A 24,750-nucleotide genomic window follows, 5' to 3' on the forward strand; every position below is an offset into this window, starting at 1 on the left:
CCCTCTTTGGTACCCTGATTCTTCACAATGGAAGGAAGGCTTCTAGCTATTGACCTGTGAGACCTTTCCTGTATATCCCCAACCTCATCTCATCCTACCTGTTTCTTCCCATCTCCTCTGGAGCCACACCAGCCTACTTCAGGATCTCATGCACACTGGCCTTCTCCCTCCCTTAAGCTGGAACCTGTGCTGTTCCCTCCACCCTCCCTTCCTCGCCTGGTTATATCTATCACAGTCGGATCTCAACTCATAGAACAAATGCTCATTCAGTGATGTGCCTATCCCTGCTAGTGTCTGCCATTTGTCTGTGTGACTTTTATTAATGTCTGTTTCCACCTGAAGTCCAAGAAACAAGGACCAGGGGACTCTGGGTTCCTCCCTCCCTCCCTCCCACGTCCTGCCCACACACTCACCATCATTGATCCTCCCAGCCAAGGACTCCGCACTGAAGCCAGCAAAGATGACTGTGTGGACAGCTCCAATCCTGGCACATGCAAGCATTGCAGCCACAGCCAGTGGGGAAACAGGCATGTAGATTGCCACACGGTCCCCTCGATGAACTCCGTGCCTCTTCAATGTGTTGGCCAGGCGGCATGTGGTCTCCAACAGTTCCCTGTGGCACAGAGAAGAGAAGGCCATTAGAGATGGAGGAGGCCCAAAATTCAGAAAAATTTAAAGTGGAATAATTCTGCAAGTACTGTATACCTATCCAGTGCCTGGAGGATAGCAGACAATGAAATACTTATCACATGGTGAGGTTGTTTTCAGAAAATAATTTTTTTTGTAGACTTCTATTAACAAAGATCCATTGTCATACTGCTGAGGTAAAATGATTGTTCTTAAGTCCATTTAGGGCATGGTTTCTCAAAGACAAGCCTTCAAAGCCTATATTGTCATATCCCTGAGGCTTCTTAAAACATTCACTTCTAAAATAAAGATTTTATAAGTAAGACAGTGGGAAAATGCAAGGCCCAGGTTTTTTAATAAACACAGGCCAGTGGCATCACGCAAGATTCCTGCTAGGCAGGGCTCCAAGCTCATGCAGCAGGCCCCAAATATGTGAACCCACAGTGAGTCAAAAGGGAAGGCAGGCCATAGGACAGTAACCCTCAATGCAGCCCCAAGGCAGTGTTGGTGTAGGGAGAGCACCCCATTTCTCTTCATGCTAAGTGCTAAATGGGTGCAGCAGGATGGAGACTGTGCCAGGGGCCCACTATCTCATACCTCTCCTCTCCCACACATGATCCCAACCTCCATTCCCAGGCTTATCTCAAGGCTCAGCCTGCCAGTCAGAACCCTGTATCGCCCTGAACAAACTGTTTGGTTTAGGAATTGTCATGTGACCAAACCCAGCCCAATCAGAGTCTATGGCAGTCAACTCCAGGAGCTGCCTACTTTTCTGGAGTATAATAGGAAGTGAAGAAAAGTAACTGGAATGATCCCACTTCTAGGAATGAATATACCGTAAGAAGCCTGAAACACCAATCAGAAAGAATATATGTACCCCGATGTTCATAGCAGCACTATTTACAATAGCTAAGATCTGGAAACAGCCCAAGTGTCCATCAGTAGATGAATGATAAAAAAGCTGTGGTACATATACACAATGGAGTACTTTGCAGCTGTAAGAAAGAAAGATCTCTTATCCTTTGAGATGACATGGAGGGACCTGGAAAGTATTATCCTAAGTGAAACAAGCCAAACAGAGAAAGACAAGTATCATATGATCTCAGAATATAGGAACATAACACTCTGAGGAATGGAGTAGTTCCAGAGATGTGAAAGTGGGGTACAGACTAACAATCCCCAGAAGAGGGGGTGGTGGGGGAGAGATAAACCACAGAACTTATATGCATGTGTGCATGAACAATGGACATGGACAACAAAGCTGGGGACAGGGCAGGGAGGGAGAGGGAGGGGGAATCAGTGGGGGGAAAAGGAAAAACATCTGTAACAAAAATTAATTAATTAATTAAAAAAAAAAAGTTGTCTAAAGAAATTAAAAAAAGAAAAGAAAAGCAACTGAAAGAGTGGCAGTTAGCTGGAGGCTGCTTTCAACCTTATTCCAGCACCTGATCTGAACTTGGACTTTGTAAATAACCATTTTCCCATTTTTGCTGTTGTATGGTTCGATTTTTAATTTATTATTTAAAAAAAAGAACTAACACGGCAGGACTGAATAAGGGGAAACCAAGGCCTTCCTCTAGTCACCAGGTTGTGCCACCACATTAGTAAATCTGTAAACTTATATAGACTTCTATTTTTCATATTTATTAAAAATTCTGTATTCAATAATCACTTGCATTCACACTTAAAAGCAAATCTAACAAAAGAAAAATACTATTCACTACTGGAAATTAAATAACCATGTGTATAGTCTCTTGAAATAAATTTGATCCCTTAATAAGTCTAATTACTTTCAGTTGCCTTTAAAACACACACACACACACACACACACACACACACACACACACAGTGTGGCAAAAGTAGGTTTACAGTTGTGAGTATGCAAAAGTTTATTGTTGTATTATTATTTATTAAATTATTTTTCATACCAACAATTGCAAACCTACTTTTGCCCCACCGTGTGTGTGTGTAACTGTGTATATTATCGTATAATTCTACTTATGGTTCCTGTACTGCATTGAAGATCTAGGAGCATAACAGCCTTTTGTTCCCTGTAAACAGTGAGCTAATGCTGCAGAAAGGTTATAAATGGCAGTCTGGTCCTTCATTGATCTGGACTATCCATGGTTTTGTTGTAAGTGATTTTCCAAACAGATTCAATTTCTTTAGTGTGATATACAATAGTGGCCCTCAGGTCAAAAGAATCCCAGCTTTCATTCCTTTCTAGGCTTCTCTGTTCTTTGGTGGAGCCTAATAAAGTATTTGTAGGAGACACACAAGGATTTTTGTTGCTATTAATCCTTACCCAAAAATATTTTTCCATTGATTATTAGAGAGAGTAGAGGAGAGAGAGGGAGGGAGAGAGAGAGAGAGAGATGCTACAATGTGAGAGACACATCGACGGGTTGCCTCCTGCATGACCCCAACTGGGGCTGGGAATCGAACCTACAACCGAGGTACGTGTCCTTGACCAGGAATCAAACTCACGACTCTTTAGTCCATGGGCCAACACTCTTAACCACTAAGCCAAACTAGCCAGGGGATTTATTTATTTATTTATTTATTTATTTATTTATTTATTTATTTATGTTACAGATGTTTCTCCTTCTTCCCCCACTGATTCCTCCCTCCCCCTCCCTCCCCACCCCAAAGGATTTCTTTTAATCCTCATCCAAGGATATGCTTATTGGTGAGAGAGAGAGAGAGAGAGAGAGAGAAATGTCAATGTGAGAAAAATTGATCTGTTGCTTCCAATATGTGCCCCAACCAGGGATTTAACCCACAACCTAGGTACCTGGCCCTGACCAGGAGTCAAACCTGCAACCATTTAGTGTATGGGATGATGCTCCAGCCAACTGAGCCACTCAAGCAGAAGAGGATTTTGATTTTCTATCTCATAGTCCTTTAAGAGAAACACTAAAGTACCCTGACTTCTGGTGTCAGCTTTTTACAGGTCATCTATATTAGTAGGTTCCGAGGAGAAGGCTCCACTCTCACTAGCAGTCCCAGATTTTAGAATGCTACCCAGAACTTTAGAACTGGTCCATTTCTCCAGTTCAGAAGTCTTGGGAAACAAAGGATGCTCAATTCCTGAGGGGACTATTTCACCATCCTATAAAACCAAAGTGGCAGGATATTCCCCTTGAAATGTCACCTCCATCACTTTATGATCTGATGACTTCCCAATAACAGTTTTAGGGTCAGCACTGGGCTCATTTAAAAATGATAAAACTTGTCTCGCCGGTGTGGCTCAGTGGTTGAGCATTGACCCATGCACCAAGAGGTCACCGGTTCAATTCCCAGTCAGGACACATGCCTAGGCTGTGGGCCCGATCCCCAGTGGAGGACATGCAGGAGGCAGCCAATCGATGATCTTTCTCATTGATGTTTCTCTCTCTCTCCCTTCCTCTCTCTCTAAACTCAATAAAGGGAAAAAAAAAATTTAATAAATAAATAAATGATAAACCCCACTGATTCTGGAAGATATGCCTCTGGTTTTGATTCTCTGTCTAAGAGGATAGATCCACTTGTGCTGTGCTTAACAGCACAGTTTACATGTTTGAAGGGTAGATTAAAAAGCTAGACTTAATTTGTTCAACAGCTGTTGAAATTCCTGAGGAAGTGAATCAGTCCCAGAAGAGATGGGTGTTAGCATATTAGTAGCAGTAGTTAGCAGTGGCTGACACCTTGTAGAATGCCCACTTGCATCAGTCCCTATTAAAACAAGCCCATTAGAAAAGTTGGCTGAAGTAGCAGATTTCAGCACTGACACAGGGACCTGGGATAATCAACTTGAAGACAGGGTCTGAGTTTTCCCAGTAGATGATAGAGAAGATAAAGATGAAGATGGTGACACAGAAGAGTTCTGTACAGTTTTGTTGAGGCTTTCCTTTATTTTGCTTGCATAACTTATTTTAGACACTATTTTAGCATTGCTATTGTCCACTGGAAAAATTGGGAGAGGTTTAAATAGGATCCAAAAGTCCTCTTTGGAGGCAGCAGCTGAAGCATGCTTTCATTTGAGTCAATCATCAAACTTTTTTCTGCTCACACAGGTTTAATATGTTTTTCTGCAGCATATTACCTAGAACAGTTTTCCCTCAATTTGTCTTTCCGGGCCCAGTTTCACACTTCTCAATGGGCTTTGAACCATCTACTTGATTTCCCATTTGTTTACTGTAATCAAGTTTGAGAGTTTCAAGCCCCCAAAAAACTAAATCAAACCCGTTTTAAGGTTGAGATACTGGTCTTTTGTTGCATTATTTTGTCTCACAATAATAAATTAAGGTTTTCACAACTCTTGGCACTGTTGTACCTAGATTTCCGTTATTTAAGAGTGGTACATCTGATCTCAGATCCACTACCATAATTATCTGCTCCTTTGCGCATGTAATCATTAGTAATATAACCAGAATTATTTGTTATAACACCACTTGGAATTACTATAATATCACTCTTATCTACAGACTGGATCTCCCCAGATTTCTTTTCATAAGAATTTCCATTCTTTTTGTTTATACTGTTTTTTTTAAGTAAAATTTGTGGTTTTAAATCCTGGTTTCACAAAGGTAGTGGCTTTTGCTGTCTGCTTCAGATTAGTGTCTACAACTTGTTGGTTGCCATTGAGGACCCTGCCAATAGGGTTGGTAGCTTTATCAGAACCCAGGTTCTTTAAAAATATTTCTCTTTCTCCAGCATTACCACTTAGTTCACCACAGCCTGTATTCTTCTTTGGTATTTCCTGATGTTGCTATAGGGTGTGTTTCTGCTCATGTTTGGCTGGACCTTGGGGTGGCCTAGGCTCCATGCTGCAGGTATTAGTGATGCTGCTGGTGATGGTGGTGGTCATAATGGTTATGGCTGTGGCTGTAGAAATAATAATGGTGGTAGTGGTGCAGTTGCTGCTGTTGGGCAGATAGTAGTGGCTGTGATGTTATTGAGGTTGTAGCTGGCCAGGCTTTTCCTTCACTGAAAGCGGCTGGGACTCCCTTGGCTGAGTCTGCTGGTTGCTATACTATCAGGATCTAAGCTTGACTTTCTTGTCTTCTCTTATTCTCCAACACATCCCCTGACAAAAGCTGGCTGAACAAGTCAAGAAAGGGTGGAAATTGCAGGAGGAACTAAGCCTGCAGGCAAGAACCAGATAAAAAACCCAAAACTAGCCCAACAGGTGTGGCTCAGTGGATTGCAATGGACTGAGAGGTCCCAGTTCAATTCCCAGTCAGGGCAGATGCCTGGGTTGCAGGCTTGATCCCCACTAGGGGGTGTGCTGGAGGCCGCCAATTGATGTCTCTCACATGGATGTTTCTCTCTCTCTCTAAAAAAAAAAAATCAATAAAAACATATTTTAAAAAAAGAGAGGTCCCACAGAGCTCCCTTGCCCCTTCCATCATGCAAGGACACAATGAGAAGGTGCTGGCTGTAATTCAGGAGAAGAGAACCTCTCCAGAGGTCACCATGCTGGTACCTCAAACTTGGTCTTCCAGATTCCACTACTGTAAGAAATAAGTTTCTATTATTTGTAAGACCCCAGTCTGTGGTATTTTGTTATAGCAGCTGGAACAGAATGAAGATAAGGATCAAATAGTGTAAAGGACAAACACATGACCTTGCCCCCTGGATTTTAAGGGAAAGACAAGAACTATCTAGTAATAGATAACCACTGCATTGTATAGATAACCATTGCTTTGTGTACACAGAAACTGATTGTTCCCTCAGGCATAACAGCTAACTGCAAATATCTGCTTCTGTATGTGCTTGCTTGCTTGCATATCCTTAACCCAAATTCCTTAACAGGGGCTAAGACAACTATATAAGCAACCCACCCCCTGAGCTCGGGGCTGCTCTCTCCTCTGAGTAGGATGGGACAGTCGCTGCGCGACTAATAAAGCTCTCTTAATTTGAACCCAGTTCGGAGTCTGAGTCTGGTCTGTCTCGTTGGTCTACAACAATAGTAGATCCCAGGCATAACTTTTGCAGAAAGTAGCAGAAAAAGAAATTTGGTGAAAATCGGTGCCTCCTTCATAGAAGATGGGCACTTTAAGTGCCTTATCTCTGGAAGGAGAATGAAAATGACAGTTTGCTTTTGTATAAGTTGCAAGTACTGTATCTGTGTTATTGACTCAGAGTGAATGAGCCTCACAAGTATGTGAATGGCATGCATGAAGCCCTCACCTACATGGCCCACCTGCTATGTCCCTGTGGCAGGTGCTGTGGGGAAGTCCTCATCTTGGACTCGGGGAGCGGATCTGAGAAGAGTACATTATTCACAGTCAGGTCTGTTACTGGCCTGCAGGTTCCAGGCACTCAGCCCATGGCTTGTGGTGCTGAGAAGCTGGAGAGAAGACAGACAGACCCCATCCCTCCACTCTGCACCCCACCATCCATCACCTACCATGTCACCTCACAGTCTCCATCAACAACCCCACCTCCTCCAGCCACACCTGCCACCCACTGAACACCAGAAACCTCCTCTCTAGGCCAGCCACTGCACCATCGGGCCCACCATCTCCTACCTCCTCAGCATCAAGGGGTCTGGTTCCTTCCCTAGCTCCCACATATTACTATCCAGAATACTCTCCTATCTACCTATCCGCGCTCACATTTTCTGCTCATGAAATGACACCAGTAACCGCTATTAAGTGAATGCCCTATGCCTAGTACTGCTCTGAATCCTTTATACATCTATTTAACCCTCACAACAGCCTATGGACTATAGGCTATCATCACCCCACCTACATTTTCCAGATGAAGAAACTGATATACAGCAGTGAAGTGACTTTCTCGCAGTTCTTCAAGGGAAAGGGTTTGGCCTCACTCCAAGAGTCTTTCTTGTCTTAACCAGTTCCTCTATAACTCTCAGCATCAGAACTTCTTGCTTTCTATTGAAAAGGTGACTGGAATTCAGGATTTTTGCCATCTGCCTCCTCTATTGTTATTTAATTAACATTGAGAAGATTGGTTTATTTTTAAATAAATTTATTTTATGAATAAACTAAACGCTCTGAACCTGAGACTAACTATTCAAAAGAAAAATTAGAAAGTGTTAAAAGGGTGGGACTGGGGATGGGGGTAGCCTTTTTCTTCATAATTCAGTGTTTGGTTCCATACTCAGGACCACTTGTCCTAGGGTAAGTCTCCCTAGACATGTCCAGGTCAAAAGCCACATCTCAAGTCTTGCTCTCTTACTCTGACACAGCGTAGAATGTCCTTGGCCTCTAGACAAACCTTGTGGAATAGAAGTAACCGTAAGACTTCAGAGAAGCTCTATCTTCCTCCTTAAATAATGATTAATTTCCCGTTGGACCCATGTACCCTCAGACCCCAGCACTTGGCCTTCAGCCAGTCTTGTCTCCTGGAAAGAAGTTATTTCCTTTCCAGACCAAAGCCCAGTTCATATCATTTGAGGGAGCCAGGTACCCATGCACAAAGAGCTCCAGAGATGCTTGCCAACTGGCAGCCTAAGAAAGAAACACTGGTAGACTCCAGTACGGATCCCAGCCCTGAAAACACCTGGTGTGTCCTGGCAGGACATTTACCTACTGCCTGACAGGCTTGTTTACTTCCCAGGGAAGGCATAGAATTAATGGTCTTTCCCTGGCAGAATATGGGGAAGAATGTAGGTTTTAACCTTTTTTTTTTTTTAATCCTCACCCGAGGATTTTTCTATTTCTTGTTCAGATAGAGTGGGAGGGAGAGAGAGGAAGGAGAGAGAGAGAGAGAGAGAGAGAGAGAGAGAGAGAGAGAGAGAGAGAGAAACATCGATGTGAAAGGGATACATTGAGTGGCTGCCTCCTGCATGACCCAACGAGGGCTGGGGACAAACTGCAACCAAGGTACGTGCCCTTAGTGGGAACCAAACCCGGATCTCTCTGGACCACAAGTCAACACTCTAACCGCTGAGCCAAACCAGTCAGGGCAGGTTTTAACTTTTTAAATGTATGTACTTTTCCCTGTGGTTAAAAAAAAAAAAAAGGCCATAGTATATTATTCAGGTCCCTCTCCAGGTTTACATGCCCACATGCAATCTGGTGGATCTCTCTACCCTGATGCACACAAGTCCACTGGGCCACAACGACGACAAAACACAGAGCAAGTGGGTTTGATACCATTGTAATTAACTAGTTATTAGTAACAGGAAAGGAGCAAAGGAAAGGCCAGATATTATAGGCAAGTTCCTAACAAAACAGTGGGGTAAGGGGCCTGGACAAAGGCAAGACAGATGAATGAATGCCCAATAAAGTTGAGGGGACTAGTGAAGGTGCTTGCTGTCAATCACACCTGGGAACAGAGATGGTTGGTCAGAATGTGCATGGCCACTGCAAAAGCATGAAGATTTGGGATACATAACTCCCTTAATAAAGGAGTTTGCCCTCTTGTGCTCCTCATTCTCTTGGGACTTGTGTGACTCTGGGCTTGTGGGGCTCTTTTGCTCCTGCTCCCCTGCATTCACCCACACACAATGAACTAATGGAATGCAGCTAACCTGATGCTGTACTAGACCTGGCTCCAATATGGAAAGAAAACTCTGGACACTGGCTTTGCTTCTAACTTTACTGAAACCCCAGCTACACTTCTATGAGTAGACAAAGGGAAATGGGGCTTTGGAAATACAAGGATTTAATTCCACACAAATGAAAATCACTCGTTCTCCCATGTGAGTCTCAGAAAATTCTTTTTCTCAGAATATCGTAAGAAGCCCACCACCAGCAGCACCCAGTGAGGAAGAGGACCCCAAACTTCATCTGGTATCAGGTTCACATGGAAAGTTTCAGACAAGACACACATAGGGGTGGCTCTATTTCTTAGGCCACAGAGCCTTCCAAGTTAACACCTGAAAAAAAGTAAGCAGAGCCGGTTTATTCTGGCAGACACAGCCATATGGGTAGGAATCCAGAGGGCACACTAAAACTCAGTGTGACTGCCTCTGACCCAGGTTTTTTTCCTGGCCTTTTGGTCACAGCTTAGAGAAAAACAGAACTGCTAAAAAGAACAACTCATGTAGTCACTGTTGTGCCAGCAAATGTTTGACAATCAATTTTCTCAGGGAAGAAAGCCTTGATTTACAGTATGCGTCAATTATTGTACTTTAAATAGTCCCACCACAGTCAATTTTCAGCTACTAACATGACTTAATGAGCCAGGAGTTTGGAAGAGGAGCCCCTACAACACCAGAACTAATCTCCTGTGCCTTCAGCACCCTAAAGGCAGCCTGTGACTCCCACTAAGACATTACTTAAAGGTTATGTTAACCAATTTCTTCCTTCATAAAAACAATCATTGTTAATTATTTTATTCATTTTAATAACTATTCATTTTATAATAATACATAATTGCTAAAAATGAAAGTTGTTTGGGCTTCTGATTAAGATGGCAAAGAAGGTAAATGCTGTACTTGCATCCTCCCATGACCACATCAAAATTACAACTAAACTACAGACAACTAACATTGAGAACTGCCTGCAGTCTAGCTGAACAGAAGTCCTATAACTAAAAATATACAGAAGAAGCCACATAGAGATTGGTGGAGGGGGTGGGGGAGTTAAAGACATGTAATGGGCTGGTCCCACACCCATATGTGGTGGTTAAAAAAACTGAAGATTTCTCAGCTGTGAAGTTCCTCCCAGAGGATAGAAGAGTCCCAGTCCCATACCAGACTCTCTACCCCAGGGTTCTAATGCTGGCAAGAGAAGTCCCCATAGCTTCTAGCTATAAAAACCAGCAGCGATTGTGACTGAGTGAGACAGAGGACTTCTAGAGCCCCGGGTGTTTCTCTTCAAGGGCCCATGCAAGAACTTACTCGCTAACAGACTCACTGACTCTGAGCTCCATCGCAGGGCAACAGCTCAAAAGGTACCAGGGACATCCTAGGAGGAATTAAATTATATGGCTTTAGGGAAGAGGGCTGAAGGGGACGTTTTCTCCCAGACAGAAGTGCAAGCAGAGGCTATTGTTACTTTGCTGAGCCTTCCCCCTGTAGGCACAGGAAGGTATCATATCTGAGTGTCCATCACCTGGCTAACACTGTTGGCTCAGCCCTGGTGATTTCCTGGGACCCTGCCCCACCCAACTTGCAGATCCACCCAAGATGCTTCCAGTGGGTTTTCCATACAAATGGCTAGTCTTGAATCATGCTGCAGACTTCCCTAAAATTTCTCAAAGGTTCACAAACCCCAAACAAGCTTTGGCATGCCCTGTATCTCTTGCTAAGCAGTCCCAAGGCCAACACGTGGCAGCCAGCCTCAGTTTACAGCTTAGCCTCTCCCAGGAACTTCAAGCCCAGCACAAGTGATGACCATCTGTAAATCACTTTGTAGCTCATACCAAGTAGCCCTGAGCAGGGTACAGGCAGCAGCTAACCTTGACCTGTACCTCCGAGGAGGCCCCAGAAACAACATACCAGGTAGCCAGCTTCAGACTAAACAAGGGCACCACCCAACCACCTCCACAAATGACACACTCAAAGGGCAGACTTGGCAGATACCAGAGCCCCACTAAAGGAAATCCTTCTCCACAGGGTCAGCCCCTGCACAGTAGTTCCTCCATTGTAGTCATGACCAGTCCTCACAACCGATAAGTTTTGGGGTCAATCCCTACCAATGATGTGCCAACAGCAATCAATGCTCAACTACAACAGGAGGGTGGACACACACAACTCACACATGGGACACACCTGAAGCACCCAGATCAGGTGACCAGGGAGACTGCACCACTGGGCCCCACAGGATACCTACTACATAAAGCCACTCTGCCAAGATGGGAGATGTAGCAGATCTACCTAATACTTAGAAACAGACATAGGGAGGCAGCCCAAATGAGCAGACAAAGAAACATGCACTAAATAAAAGAATAAGAGAAACCTCCAGCATAAGAAATAAACAAAATTAAGACAAGCAATCTACCTGATACAGAGTTCAAAACAATGGTTACAAAGATGCTCAAAAAAACTTAGTGAGAACTTCAACAGCAGAAAAAGGACACAGAAACCATAAAAAAGAACCAGTCAGAAATGAAGACTACAATAACTGAAATGAAGAATATATTAAAGAGAATTAACAGTAGATTAGATGAAGCAGAGGGTCAAATCAGTGATTTGTAAGATAAGATAGCAAAAAACACCCAATCAGAAGAGAGAAAAAAGTGAGGATATTTCAAGGGGGCTCTGGAACAACATCAAACATACCAACATTCACATCATAGAGGTACAAGAAGGAGAACAGAAAAAGCAAGGAACTGAATATCTATCTGAAGAAAAATTTATCACCTGGCAAAGGAAATAGACATACAAGTCTAAGAAGAGCAGACAGTCCAAAACAAGATGAACCCAAGGAGGCCCACTCTAAGACACATCATATTTAAAGTAGTGAAGGTTAAAGAAAAAGAGAGAATCTGAAAAGCAGCAAGACAAAAGCAGTTAGTTACCTACAAGGGAGCTCCCATAAAGCTGTCAGCTGATTTATTTTTTCTTTTTTGGTATGTGCCCCTAACACCCTAACAGGAACTGAACCCGAGACTCTGGTCCACGGGCCGATGCTTCAATCACTAAGCCAAACTGGCCAGGGCTGTCAGCTGATTTCTAAAAAAGAAGAAGAAGAAGAAGAAGAAGACGGCGGCGGCGGCTTTGCAAGCCATAAGGATTGGCACAACATATTCAAAGTGATGAAAAGCAAGGACCTACAACCAAGATTACTCTACCCAGCAAAGCTATTATTTAGAATCAAAATGTAGACAAAGAGCATCCCAGACAAGAAAAAGCTAAAGAAGTTCATCACCACCAAATCAATATTACAAGAAGTGTTAAAGGGACTTATTTAAGAAGAAAAAGAAACAAAAAAGCTCAAAAATATGAGTAACGGAATGGCAATAACAACATATGTAGTAACAATTACTTTAAGTGTAAATGGATTAAATGCTCCAGTCAAAAGGCACAGGTTAGCTGAATGGATAAGAAAACAAGACCCTTACGTAGTCTGTCTATAAGAGATTCACTTGAAATTGAAAGACACACAAACATAAAGTAAAGGAATGGAAAAAGTTATTTCATGAAAAAGGAAGTAATTAAAAAAAAACCAACCTGGGGTAGCAATATTTATATCAGACAAAATAGACTTTAAAACAAAGGCTATAATAAGAGACAAACCCAAGAATTCCGCTTCCAGGTATTTATCTGAAGAAACCCAAAACACTAATTCAAAAAGACATATGCATCCATATATTAATTGCAGCATTATTTACAATAGCCAAGATATGGAAGCAACCTAAGGGTCCATCAGTAGATGAGTGGATAAAATAGACATTATATATATAAAATTAAATATGACTCAGCCATAAAAAGGAATGAAATCTTTCCATCTGCAAAAACATAGATGGACCTGCAGGGTATTGTCTGAGTGAAGTAAGTCAGAGAAAGACAAATGCCATATGATTTAACTTATATGTAAAATCTAAAAAAACAAAGTGAATAAATAAACAAAACACAAATATACAGATACAGAGAACATTTTGATGGCTGCTAGAAAGGAAGGGGATAGGAAGGATGAGTAAAAAGGTGAAGGGATTGAGAAGTACAAATTGGTAGTTACAAAATAGTCACGGGGATGTAAAGTACAGCATAGAGGATATAGTCAATATTATAATAATTACATATGATGTCAGATGGACACCAGATTTATTAGGGTGATCACTTGTAAGTTACATAAATGTCTAATCACTATGTTGTACATCTAAAATTAATATTATATTGTATGTCACCTGTAATTCAAAGATAAAAAGAAAGAAAGTTGTTCACTTGGAAGGAAGGAGAAGAATACAATGCATGCCTCTTTAATTCCACTCCAAGTCACCACAATTTTTTTGAATTACAGTTGACATATAATATTATGTTAGTTTTAGGTATACAAATCAGTGATTAGATATTTATATAACAAGTCACCTTCTTTTCCAGGCCATAGTCCCCTATCCTGGGTTTTAAGCACTGAGTTCTATGTAAGTTCAAAAATTGGGTTTCCACAGGCTCCACTCTCATCCTTAAGGTCAGAGGCTGAAAGCACTCTCAGATACACTCCATGACAGCCCTGTCACCTGGGCCACTGTAGATGGCTGTGCAGCTCAGCCCTGTTCCAAAGCACTAGCCCCAGGACTCTGGAGCCCACACCAGGCCTTGTACCACCTTTTTGCAGTTCAAAGAAAGTGCCCCCATTTGTACCAGCTGCTAACATGCCAAAGACCTCCTCATGTAAAACATCAGACTGGAAAACTATCCACAATTTAGTTGTAAGGTTTAGAAAAATAATGGGTTTTGCAACGTGAGAATAAAAGATTGTCCTTTTGAAGAATGGCCAATCTGTAGCAAGTGTATGTTGTGACTGGTCCACCCTGGCAGAAGCACTTAGTTACAGGGTAAAAAGACTGGAGCCTATTAGTTAGAACAGAATTTGAACAGCTGTGGTTCATTTGCACCATGAGGAGGGACGACCAGGCCCCACCCAAGTAGCCTGAGATCTGAGCAGGTGCAGGCCCAGTCCCCCATACTATAATAATCAACTACACGGGCATCAGCTGGAATAAAGTCAACAAACCCACCCTGGACTGGTCCTGCCTGCAATTGCCATGGTGTTCTCTCAACATCCAGGTCAGCCTCCTAGGGGTGCATCTGCCACCTTAAATGCCTCACATCTGAGCTTCTGCATGTGACTCAGGTTGCACCAGGTAGCTGCATACAGGAGCAGTTGCATAGTGTGGGCTCCTGTCTTGCTGCCACCCTGTAAGATCAGGAGATGCTAGGCTTTTGCTGGAGAGGTTCCACTAGCTCCAAGATGCAGCTGAACCAGCAATAATCCTGGTTTCCTGACCCCTAAACCAAAGCCATAGGAATGTGTTTGGAAGCTCCGAAGTGTCTGTGAGTCTCCTGAGTCCATTTTGATTGTGTCAGAGGTGAGGGCTGGAATCTTCCCAGAGGCTGCTCTTCCATGTCTAGGTGCTTTGTAATCATCTGGTATAAACTGTTTCTCCTTAAAAGAGCAGCAGTGACCTCCCTTTTCTGCAACTATATCCTGACAAATACATTGTCATCATATTACCAGAGATGCATTTTCAAATACAGTACGGATTCCCAGGCCCCACCAGGAGATCCTGACTGCAACGCCCAAGCTAGGTCTGGATGGTGTGTTGTTAGAAACCTCCCCTGGAGACACCTGGGCTGGAAATCACTGCTTTAGATCCTACTGACACATCACTCAAGCTGTGTCATGTTTGGAGACCACAGGGAACTTCTGAGTATGTTTGCATCTGCAAGACCCCACATATCCTCTTCTAAATCCCATGCACATACTGCATAAACTTAAGGCTTTTCTCCCAAATTCCTTTCCAAGAAGAACCAGTTGGGAGAAAGGGGCTGTGTCAGCCCAGACAGGGAGCATGTATATTCCCCCATCTGCCAGTGGTCCAGAAACTTCGCCCTAATTTCTAAGAGGAAGTTTAACTAGATTTGTTGACAGGAAATTGTCAAGCCTCTCACCCACCTCAACTCCCTGCTGTTACCACAGCACATGAGATCCAAGACAGGGAGAACCAGGAGAAAAAATGGTGAGGAAGCACAAGACAGATACAGCATCTGTCCTGAGAAGCATCAGTACCCATCCATTATCCCTTCCTCTAGTACCCACGATGATGTCCCCTTCCCGCCAAAGCACGCTGTGGTCTGCAATGCCCCTCAAGCATGTGCGCTTTCTACACCTCACTGTCACACTAGAATTCCACAGCCTGGCCTCCTCCTTGCACTATTCCTTGTCCCTCCTCCAGGCCTCCTGGACCCCCTGGTACTACTGAGTCCCCTCCTCCCGAATGTGTGTCTGCTTCTCCTGGAGCAGCGGGGGGGGAGGGGGGGGCAACATCTGGAACACATCACCCTAATAAAAGGGCATTTTATCTGCACACAGCAGACCTCAGTATCTGCACACAGGCCTCTGAGCCTGTCATCAAGTTAGTGCTGCAGAGCAGTAGGAATCCCATCTGTACCTTCACCTACTCCTTCAGATGGGGATGGAAGACTCAGGTTACTAAGCACAGCCAAAGAGCCAGACAAAGCTGAGTTTAAACCCCATTTCTGACCTTTCCAGCTGGGTAAGCTTGAGAGCTCCTGAAGCTTATTGGTTGTAAGGTCCTGGGCTTTAAAACCAAGGGCCACCATTAATATGAAATAAGGTCATCAGTGTGAGCTCCTGCCTAGTAGACTAGTGGCTGCCCCCAGGCTAAAGGGACATCTATGACTTCAGGAAGACAAAGGGCTAAGTTGTCCTATTCCCAGCCAGCAACATTCCCCAGATTCGTTCCTGGTGGCCCTTGTCTCAGGCAGGTCCTGATACCAGGCAGGGTAGAGTAACTCCACAGTGAGGCCCACAGTAAAGCTGTGAGTCAGGCTTACCTCACTGTCATGAGTCTCCAAAAGCAGAAGGGGAAACACAAATAGGAATAACAAAACACTCTGTCCTGGAAGCCTTACTTCCAAGTGCCAACTGCAACAGAGCCTGTGCCCTTCCCCACCCATCCCAGAGCTATGCAATCTCATCACCATTCCCACCCCAAATGCTTGCACCAGCCCCCACCAGCACCCCCAGAGCTGCATTCTCCCTTAACCAGGCTGTGCACCTTCACCTCCCACAAGACCACCAACCCCAACACCTCCTAATGGAAGAAGGGGGTTCAAAAAAGCAAGGATCCAGTTCCAAGGGAGGTGTGCTCCCCCAAGTAAGCCTCTGTCATTGTGCTCGGAAAGTCCCCATCAAGGAGATTTTCCTGGACATACAGACAGACTCTCTCAGTGTGGGTCATTCTTGCTATAGTCTCAAGATGTGGCCATTCTAAAATATAAAATTCCAGGAGCCTTAGTTTGCCCAAAAGAAGATAAAGAAAAGAAGTGGCCATGTTTAGAAAAGTTCAAAACACTTCCCAGCTCCAACATTAGGAGTTCAAGTCTTTAAAACCAGAATGATTCAAGTAACACAGGGTTTCTATGGGATTCTGGGAGTCAGCATGCAGATACCTCTTAGGCTAGAAACTGGGACACCACACAGAAGCCCAGGAGCCACTGGCCTCTCTACCCTACCTAGGGGAGCCCCTTGAACAAATTTTGACCTGTATTACTGGTGGGTCAATCCCCATACCCATTAACCACATTATGCCAGTTTATGATCCTCCCTTCAATTGCCGCACTATTTTAATAAAGGATCTGCTCACTAAAGTAATTACTTTGGGGATGAGAAGAAGAGCAAGGTACAAGGGTCAGGCACACAAGAAGGGGGAGGGGAAGCCCATTAGCTAATGACATTGTTCTCCTGAGTTGAGGTCCTCCCCTGAAAATGCCACCATATTCACTCAGCACCAGCAGTCGTAGGGCCACCCTGTTCTCTTCCCATTGTCAAAACTGAAATCCTCTGCTGACCTCCCTTCAACTGGCCCCAAAATACAGGTAAAACAGACCCTCATCCTCCCAAATACTGTGCTGGGCTTTGATGCCCCATGTCCAGCTAACATTCAGCCACTTAGTGGAGGAGACGTGTGTTTCCATTTTATAGATGAGAAAACTGAAGGTCAGAAAGCTGGAGTGGTCAGAGTGGGTGGAGCACAGGACTCCCCCTCCACTTATGCTGGCTGCCTCACCCTACAGTGTGCTCACATATCACTACCCACTCTGCACCCCTCATCATGCCTCCCCAAACCCAACCCTCCACAGGACTTCCCCAGAGCCTTCTCAACCAGGTATCCAAAGTGAGACTTTCTGTTTCCTAATGCAGGTGCCCAAAGGAACCAGCCATTTCTGTGACCTTAATAAGTGGCCAAGTTTGAAGACACTCAGGGCCAAAGACACAAACAAGCCTCTGGGGGAGGTGTCTCCAGGCTTCTTTCCCATCCAGTTCCCTCTGCCCATGTGTGCTGGTTTAGCTGCCCCAGTCAGAGGGACGTCCCAAAGGGCTAGGCCCTATGTTATATTCCTGGTGGACCCTCCACATTAGGCACTAGGTTGCATCAAGTCTCAATGACACCCAAGGCCTGGCCTGGCACACCCAGGTTAAAGCCATCCCCTCAGCACCTAAGCTCTGAGGCAGGCAGGGTGGAGGAGGGTCTGACATGCCCCCTGCTCCTCTGGATAGGGGTTCCTCACTGTGGAGCACCCCTCCCCAATAATAAGGCCCAGATGGTACAACCACAGAAATCCTCCCCTCCAGGGGCTTGACTTACGGTGAAAACTACACTCAGGTCATGTGGCGGCGGGGGCGCACACATGAAATGTTGCTACTCTGTGTTTTATAACACTGGGTGTGACACCGTGCACTGTCCCACACCCACTAGTACTGGAATGGCACTGATCTCCTCTACTCCCTGGTGTGACAGATGAGGTCACAGTACTGGCCAGGGTTAAATAAAATCTGTTACAGCTTAATTAAAAGGGTCACATCTGGACTCAGGTTCAAATTCAGACCCTTCTTTAAAGAACCTCAGGCAAAAGATGAGCTAGTTAAGAGTTTTGGTAAATACTCTCACTGTGGCACCCACAGCCTGCTCTCTCCTGTTTCTGGGCACCCACCCACACACCACAGGTCTTGACCTTATGAATCTACCTGAGACCTTACCACCACCTTCCTGAAGGAAAGGGATCTATGTTTCTCCACACCCCCTCCCACAAGACCACTGAAATCTGCCAACATGAACTACATGTGAAGGACAATCTTGTAAAATAGCACCAAGCTGGAGAAGCTCATGTGGACAGCCTCAGGCAATACAAGAGGGGCCCAGGGTTTTGCAGTCCTGCTGGTCACTAGGAGAGAACAGCTTCCACAGGTCATTCCTGAACATATGTCTGAAATTGGGCTGGGCAGCCATCTGGCCCTGTCTCTGGCTTCAGGTCACAGGCTGCTCTCTTTCCTGAGAGATGGAGAGATGTGTGCAGACTATCCCAGGCTGATCCCTACTAAGTAAAGCATTCCTGCCCCTTCACTTCCCATAGGGAAGTAAGCACTACACTTCTGAAGGAGGAAGCTTGAAAAAATGACAGCCAGTAAGGTTCTCCTACCAGAACCAGATGGCCAGCACCAGCACAAGGCCTACCTGCACTGCTGAGGAATACCTCCTCCTGGCAGCCTTAGCCCATCTGGCATGATGTGCCTCAGAACTGGTGCCAACTGATGTCACAGAAAGAAGGACGTGATGAGGCAGGAGGGGTAGGGACAGAATTAGGACATAGGGCCTCACCAAGGTTCCCAAAGCCAACCTGCCAGGCCTCTTCCATCCGAGGGAGATAAGGTTACAAATACAAGTCAGTATTTAAAATAGCAGACACTTGAAGGCAACAGCTAAGTAATCACTAATTAGTAATCACTAGTACTAACAGAGCAGGAAGATGGCCATGCCTGCAAACCAGAGAATGTTTCCAGGATAGATCCTTCAACACTATAAGTAGTTTATAAAAACATACCTGGAACCCTGGCTGGTGTTGCTCAGTGGTTACAGCAGCAGCCCATGCACAGAAGGGTTGTGGGTTTTATTCCCAATTAAGGGCATGTAACTGGGTTGCAGGTTTGAGTCTCGGCCCTAGTCCAGGTGTGTATGGGAGGCAATCAATCAATCAATGTGTCTCTCTCACATCGATGTTTCTTTTTTTTTTAATTTTTGAAAATGTTACAGATTTCCCCCTTGACCCCTCCTTCCCGCTCACATTAATATTTCTTTCTCTCTCTCTCCCCATCCCTCCCTCTCACTCTCTCTAAAAAAATAAAATAAAAATAAAAAAATATCCTCAAGTGACAATTAACAACAAAAACATACCTGGAGAATGAGTATGTTTAAAATTGTGGAATACACACACACACACACACACCCATGGGCATGCACATGTATGTCTGCCTAGACATATGGAAAACAGTGGCAACTCTTGTGAGTGGGATAAAGGCGTTACTAATAGTTATTGGGGCAGGAGCCATTGGTTCATGTTACAAATTCTACAATGATTTTTCAGAAACATGCCTCATCAAAAAAATTCTTCAGCAGACCCAGAAGTGGGAGGCTTTGGGCACCTAACGAATGAGACATGTAGCCAAAGCTTGAGACAGACAAGGTGGGCATGGTCCCCAAGAAACTACACTGCCACCAGCACCCTAGCCTCTAAGAACCACAACCCCAAGGTGTTTCCATAAAAGGCTCAGGCTGTGAATCTAGAAATTGATCTTTGGGCTTGTGGCCATCCTGGGGCATCTTGAGTGCCACCACATGGAACACTGGGTAGGAAAGCAGTTTATTTTAGTAGAGTTTGTATGCTGGCAGCACAGCCAGCACCAATGTCTAGGTGGCTTTACTTTGGGAGGAGAGAAAGAAAATCTTATTGTCAAAAATCTAAAATAACCAGATAAATAAATAACCCAAGTCTCTCAAAAACTAGCTGCTATTAGAGACAACCTGTATGCACTCTTCTTTTCACTCAAACAGTAAATAGTAATAGTCATCTGATGCTAAGATGGCTAAAGTCTGTAATACTGTTCTGGGATAAATCTAGATATTTTTGGAGAGAATAATACTTTGCCTGTATTCATAAATGTGTTCATTGCCCAAGGTTACTTTGTTGAAATGGAACTAACATTGTTCCCAGCTTTAACACACTAGCTGTAGTACTAAAAATTCCCCTGTGGTTTATAATTAACCACAAATCTCAACAGGCCAGCCCAAGCCCAGCTCTCAGACTGTCAAATACTGCTGAACACTCACTTGGTGTGTGCACAGGTGATACCCAACCAAGGAAATGTCACACATCACCCACCTGCCCCTTCCCTAGGATCTGGGCATGCCTGAGGCAGTGACAGAAAGAATTCAGTCTGTGGCTGAACCCACTTTATCTCCAGCATCCAGTTGGTTAGCTCCTCTACCCCTACCCATTGAGTTTAAATCTTTTTACTAAAGAATCACACAGAAATCAAATTGGGCCAATAATCGTAAAGAACAGTGGAGCCAGTTTTTTAGAGCAGCATTCCCTAGTCTCTAGTGTGTACAGGGGTCCTGGGGGCCTGAGGTTTATCTGTATCTGTTCTCAGCTCGGCCAGTGGGACACAGGTTGATGCAGAGGCTGGAAAGTCATGATGGGCTGTGACTGCTAAGAGTGTTGGCAAAAACAGGAGTGTGGAAATGGGGGGGTTGGTAGATGGACGATTTGTAACCTTGTGATAATGCATTCTCACAACCTGCCAGCCTAGGCTCAAAGTGTGTGTGTGAACAGATATGTTTGACTGATAGGCAGGAAGACCCTCTTGCTTGCATTGGATGCTTCGTTTGCATGAGAATGAGATAAGATTTGCATGACAATGGCTGCACCACCTCTGCCTTGAATGGACAAATGGACAAATGGGTTGTAGGACTCAAGAATGTCTGAGTTTGTTATTTTTTAGCTTTAAAGTCTCTGTAAAACGCTAGAGATAAGGTTAGGCTGTATGGTTTGCAGAGATGCCATCTCAAGGAAATAATTTATATAAATCCACTTGTAACCTGGGGGAACCAATCTGCAAATAAATGGGACTGTGTCCAAAGATCTGGAGCATTTGTTCCCTTGCAAAGCTCCCTCTCACTCCTACCAGTGTGTGCTTGTAGTTCATTGCGTTGCACCAATCCTGGCAGGCTGAGAGATGAGTTTGATACAGTGGCACACAGTGAAACTTGTTGAACAACTGCACAAGAAAAGCTGTAAGACACCTACTAGGAGCATAATTGTGCTCATGACTCCTTGATGGGGTGGTGATAAAGGACACACACTTAAGTTCATAATTAGTCTGAGGTACCATAAAGGGAACTCAAGGCTTTAGCAAAGGGAGTTTTACCCCCAGGGAAAGGACAATCAATGCCCTGCAAAGACTGGCCACAGAGACGCCAAGGAAGGCCATCACTACAGTAGGCAGCACTTTCAGGAGGCCAATTACTATTCCTGGACAGTGGGTTTGTTCAAATCCCTCAACACACACCCAATATCCAGAAGGGTGCTTGGCACTTAGAATACATTAAGAATTTAAGGAATCAAAGGATACAAATGTCAGGCGTACCCCCTCTTCAAAAGACTTGATTTTATTTTTGGTCCCACTCTTATATAAGTATACTAAGAGTAAGAGGCTGAGTGGGTTGATTTGAATTATGCCAGTGTGTATTTTATTCAGCTTGCATTCATGCTTACTTTTCCTGAAATGAGAAAACATCCCCAATGCTCCTTGATACTCAGACAGCCAGGATATCTGCCCAGGACCAGACACACACTCAGGACTGTGCCAACAGCTTCCCCTATGCTTTGAACATTCATCATAGTTGTTCCCAAAGACCCAGATCCTTCTATGAAAATCTGAAGACACTGAGCACTGCCAAGTAAACAGGAAAGCCAGATCTCCTCCAAACTGGGCAATCCTGTCCCTGGAAAACAGTCCAGCAAAGGTGTGCGTTGCCAGCATCTACAGCAGACATAGAGGTCCAGGAGACCTTGTGGACACTGAGATGCCTGCCATCAGGGAACACATAGTACCTGTAGGTGATCCTCACTTCAGTTCCAGGCTCGTCTCGCTCCCAGATCAAAGCAACACTCTCTGGGGACTTCTGAACGTGCTGATCCAAGCAGTTGACTGCACAAAAACAGGTTAACAAACATTAAACTTGGTGTTTTTAGAGTCCAAATCAGGGGAGGATCTGGTTTGCTGTGACTTGCACTACTCTCTGATGAAGTGGAGCCCTCCCTCATCAAAGGTGAGGTTTTTACTTCCTTGCAAGGAGGTAATTGTCAGAGCCTGCGAAAACAAGACAATAACTATACAAATATGATCTCACAAGTATACGGTGATCCTCTGTGAACAGTCGGAAGCAAGCACTTCACACCAGTAGTCCCAAACCCAGACATACATTGGTGTTGTCTGGGTCATCCCAAGGACCCTAACCCAATTGACCCTGTGGTTTTCAAGGCTCCCTGGGTGGTGCTAATGTGCAGCTGGGGTTGGGTACTGTAGCCTGAGCTGTTGGAAAGAATATTTCATGCAAATAGGATGCCCCTGATTCAATACAAGTTTCATGCAAGGGGCTTTTGCATGTGGTATAGACGCACACAGTCCAGGTCAAGGAGCCACATTCCTTCTCAGGTGTCCAGCCAGCACCCTAAAACCAATCTTTGCTCCAAAGAGTGTTGCAATGATGAGAAAATTCAATGATCGTTTTCCACAGGGCTCTACTCCCCTCCCCTCCTCCTCTGTTACCCAAGCTCAGGTCACATGACTGCCCACAAAAATAGAAGGTCATTTCTGCCAGTTTACTGTAAATCTGAATCATGCTGACATGCTGTTCAAGGTGAGATTAGCTGTGGCTATTAATGCCAGCCTTTAAAGCCAAGCTTTCATTGCTTACCTCTCCATCAGCAGGGGAAATAAATGAACACCACAAATAGTTGTTGGGGGCAGCAGCCATCTGGTTTCAGGTCACACCAATGTCCAGGTATATAAAATAGTGTGTGTTTTTTTTTTTTTTTTCTTTTCAAGGCAGTTACCTATGTTCTCCTAGTCAATCTCCTCTTCTATAAATGGGAGCTGCATTATCTATTATGTCTAATTCACAAGGCTATGACCAAAAACAAATGAAATACTGAATGTTAAAGTACTGTTAAATGAATAAATACAAGGTACTATATTACCAACTGATAAATACCATGCTATGAGTTAGAGACTTCTTTAAATGGGATAACTATTCTGACAAAAATTCTGGAAGATACCAAAAGATCATGTGATTCCTATACTTCTTGAAAGGATAAACTCACATGAAAATATTGTGTGTGTGTGAATTACATTTTTTCCCTTTTGGGTTATTTTTTTCTATTATTTATTCTTACAATAAAAAAAATTCATTTCACCTGGCTGATGTGGCTCAGTGGATTGAGCGTCGTCCCATGGACTGAGAATTCACAGTTTAATTCCTGGTCAGGGCACAGGCCCGGGTTGCAGGCTCAATCCCCTGTAAGGGACACACAGGAGGCAGCCAATCCATGTTTCTGTCGCATGGATGTTTCTATCTCTCTCTCCCCTTCCTCAGTGGGGAGCATGCAGGAGGCAGCCAATTGATGTTCTCTTTCTCATTGATGTTTCTATTTCTCTCTTCCTCTCCCTTCCTCTCTAAAAATCAATTTAAAAAATTGTTTTTAATTCATTTCAATTTTCTGGCTCCTAAGAGGTATATAAATTATGTCAAAATTTTAATAAATAAATAAATGTCATAGGAAAAGTTACTAATACTATTTACTGACGCAGAAAAGTTATTTGAATTATTAGATAAATGGAGGAGAAGAAATGCCCCAAAAAACAGAAAAGAGAAAAAGCAAAATGAGAAACAGAAGAAGGGGCTTGGTGGATGACCCTGAATTTATACAATAAGCCCAATGTGTGTGTGTGTGTGTGTGTGTGTGTGTGTGTGTGTGTGTGTGTTTCAAAATGGACCAAAGTTGATCGCCCTGGCCGGTTTGGCTCAGTGGTTGGAGCATCGGTCTGCGGACCAGAGAGTCCCGGGTTTGGTTCTCACTAGGGGCACGTACCCCCTCCCCAAATAAAGATCCGAAGTTGAAAAATCAAATTTTCACACTAAAACTAGGGATTTCTGACTTCTCTTGAACGATCAGCAGATGAAGATACACTCTCCCCTGGGAGCTAAGGTGGTAGCCATGCCTCTACAGGGCAGGTCCTATTCCCACTCCACTGCCTGGCCCTAGAGAGCCTGATTGATGGAATGGGAAGGAGTGACCCTAAGCAGTTCATGACAAGCCATGGAGTGCCCAGCTCCTTGAAGCTGAGGACAAATACTGAGAAAGGGTTGGAGAGGAAACAGAGTGAATTAAAGCTATGCACTGAGCAGGAGTCCAGAAGCAGGGTGTTGCTTGTATGTGTACATGAGTGTTCATTGGACCCTGGCTGCCCCAGGCATAGATGCCAATCCTTGATCCCACCCCAGATCAGACCTCAGAAGACTCCAGATGATAGGTGTGGATTCTTATCCAAGAAGTCTGCTCCAACACACCTTCTCTCACCCTGAGTTGAACCTTCTTAATCACTCTGGAAAGTGGGCTGTCTCAGGTATAGCTTA

General features: G+C 44.2%; 1 protein-coding gene and 1 pseudogene across 8 annotated transcripts in view; both read right to left on the minus strand.

Annotated features, from left to right (window-relative positions):
- The window catches only part of ACSS1 (acyl-CoA synthetase short chain family member 1), a 92,840-nt gene that overhangs the window by 37,528 nt on the left and 30,562 nt on the right, over positions 1–24,750 (minus strand). For 5 of the 8 annotated variants that reach the window (XM_036245554.1, XM_036245560.1, XM_036245553.1 and 2 more), the window contains exons 2-3: positions 22,166–22,262; positions 414–613 (exon numbers count right to left, since the gene is read on the minus strand). In XM_036245554.1, the coding sequence (XP_036101447.1) occupies positions 414–613; positions 22,166–22,262 (297 nt within the window). Of the gene's footprint in view, positions 1–413; positions 614–10,426; positions 10,459–22,165; positions 22,263–24,750 lie in introns of those variants that run through there. The other 3 variants (XM_036245557.1, XM_036245559.1, XM_036245556.1) reach the window with 2 other exon arrangements.
- LOC118618362 lies at positions 2,640–6,855 on the minus strand (annotated as a pseudogene).

Source organism: Molossus molossus, unplaced genomic scaffold (assembly GCF_014108415.1).
Source record: "Molossus molossus isolate mMolMol1 unplaced genomic scaffold, mMolMol1.p scaffold_m16_p_6, whole genome shotgun sequence".
Taxonomy (NCBI): Eukaryota; Metazoa; Chordata; class Mammalia; order Chiroptera; family Molossidae; genus Molossus; species Molossus molossus.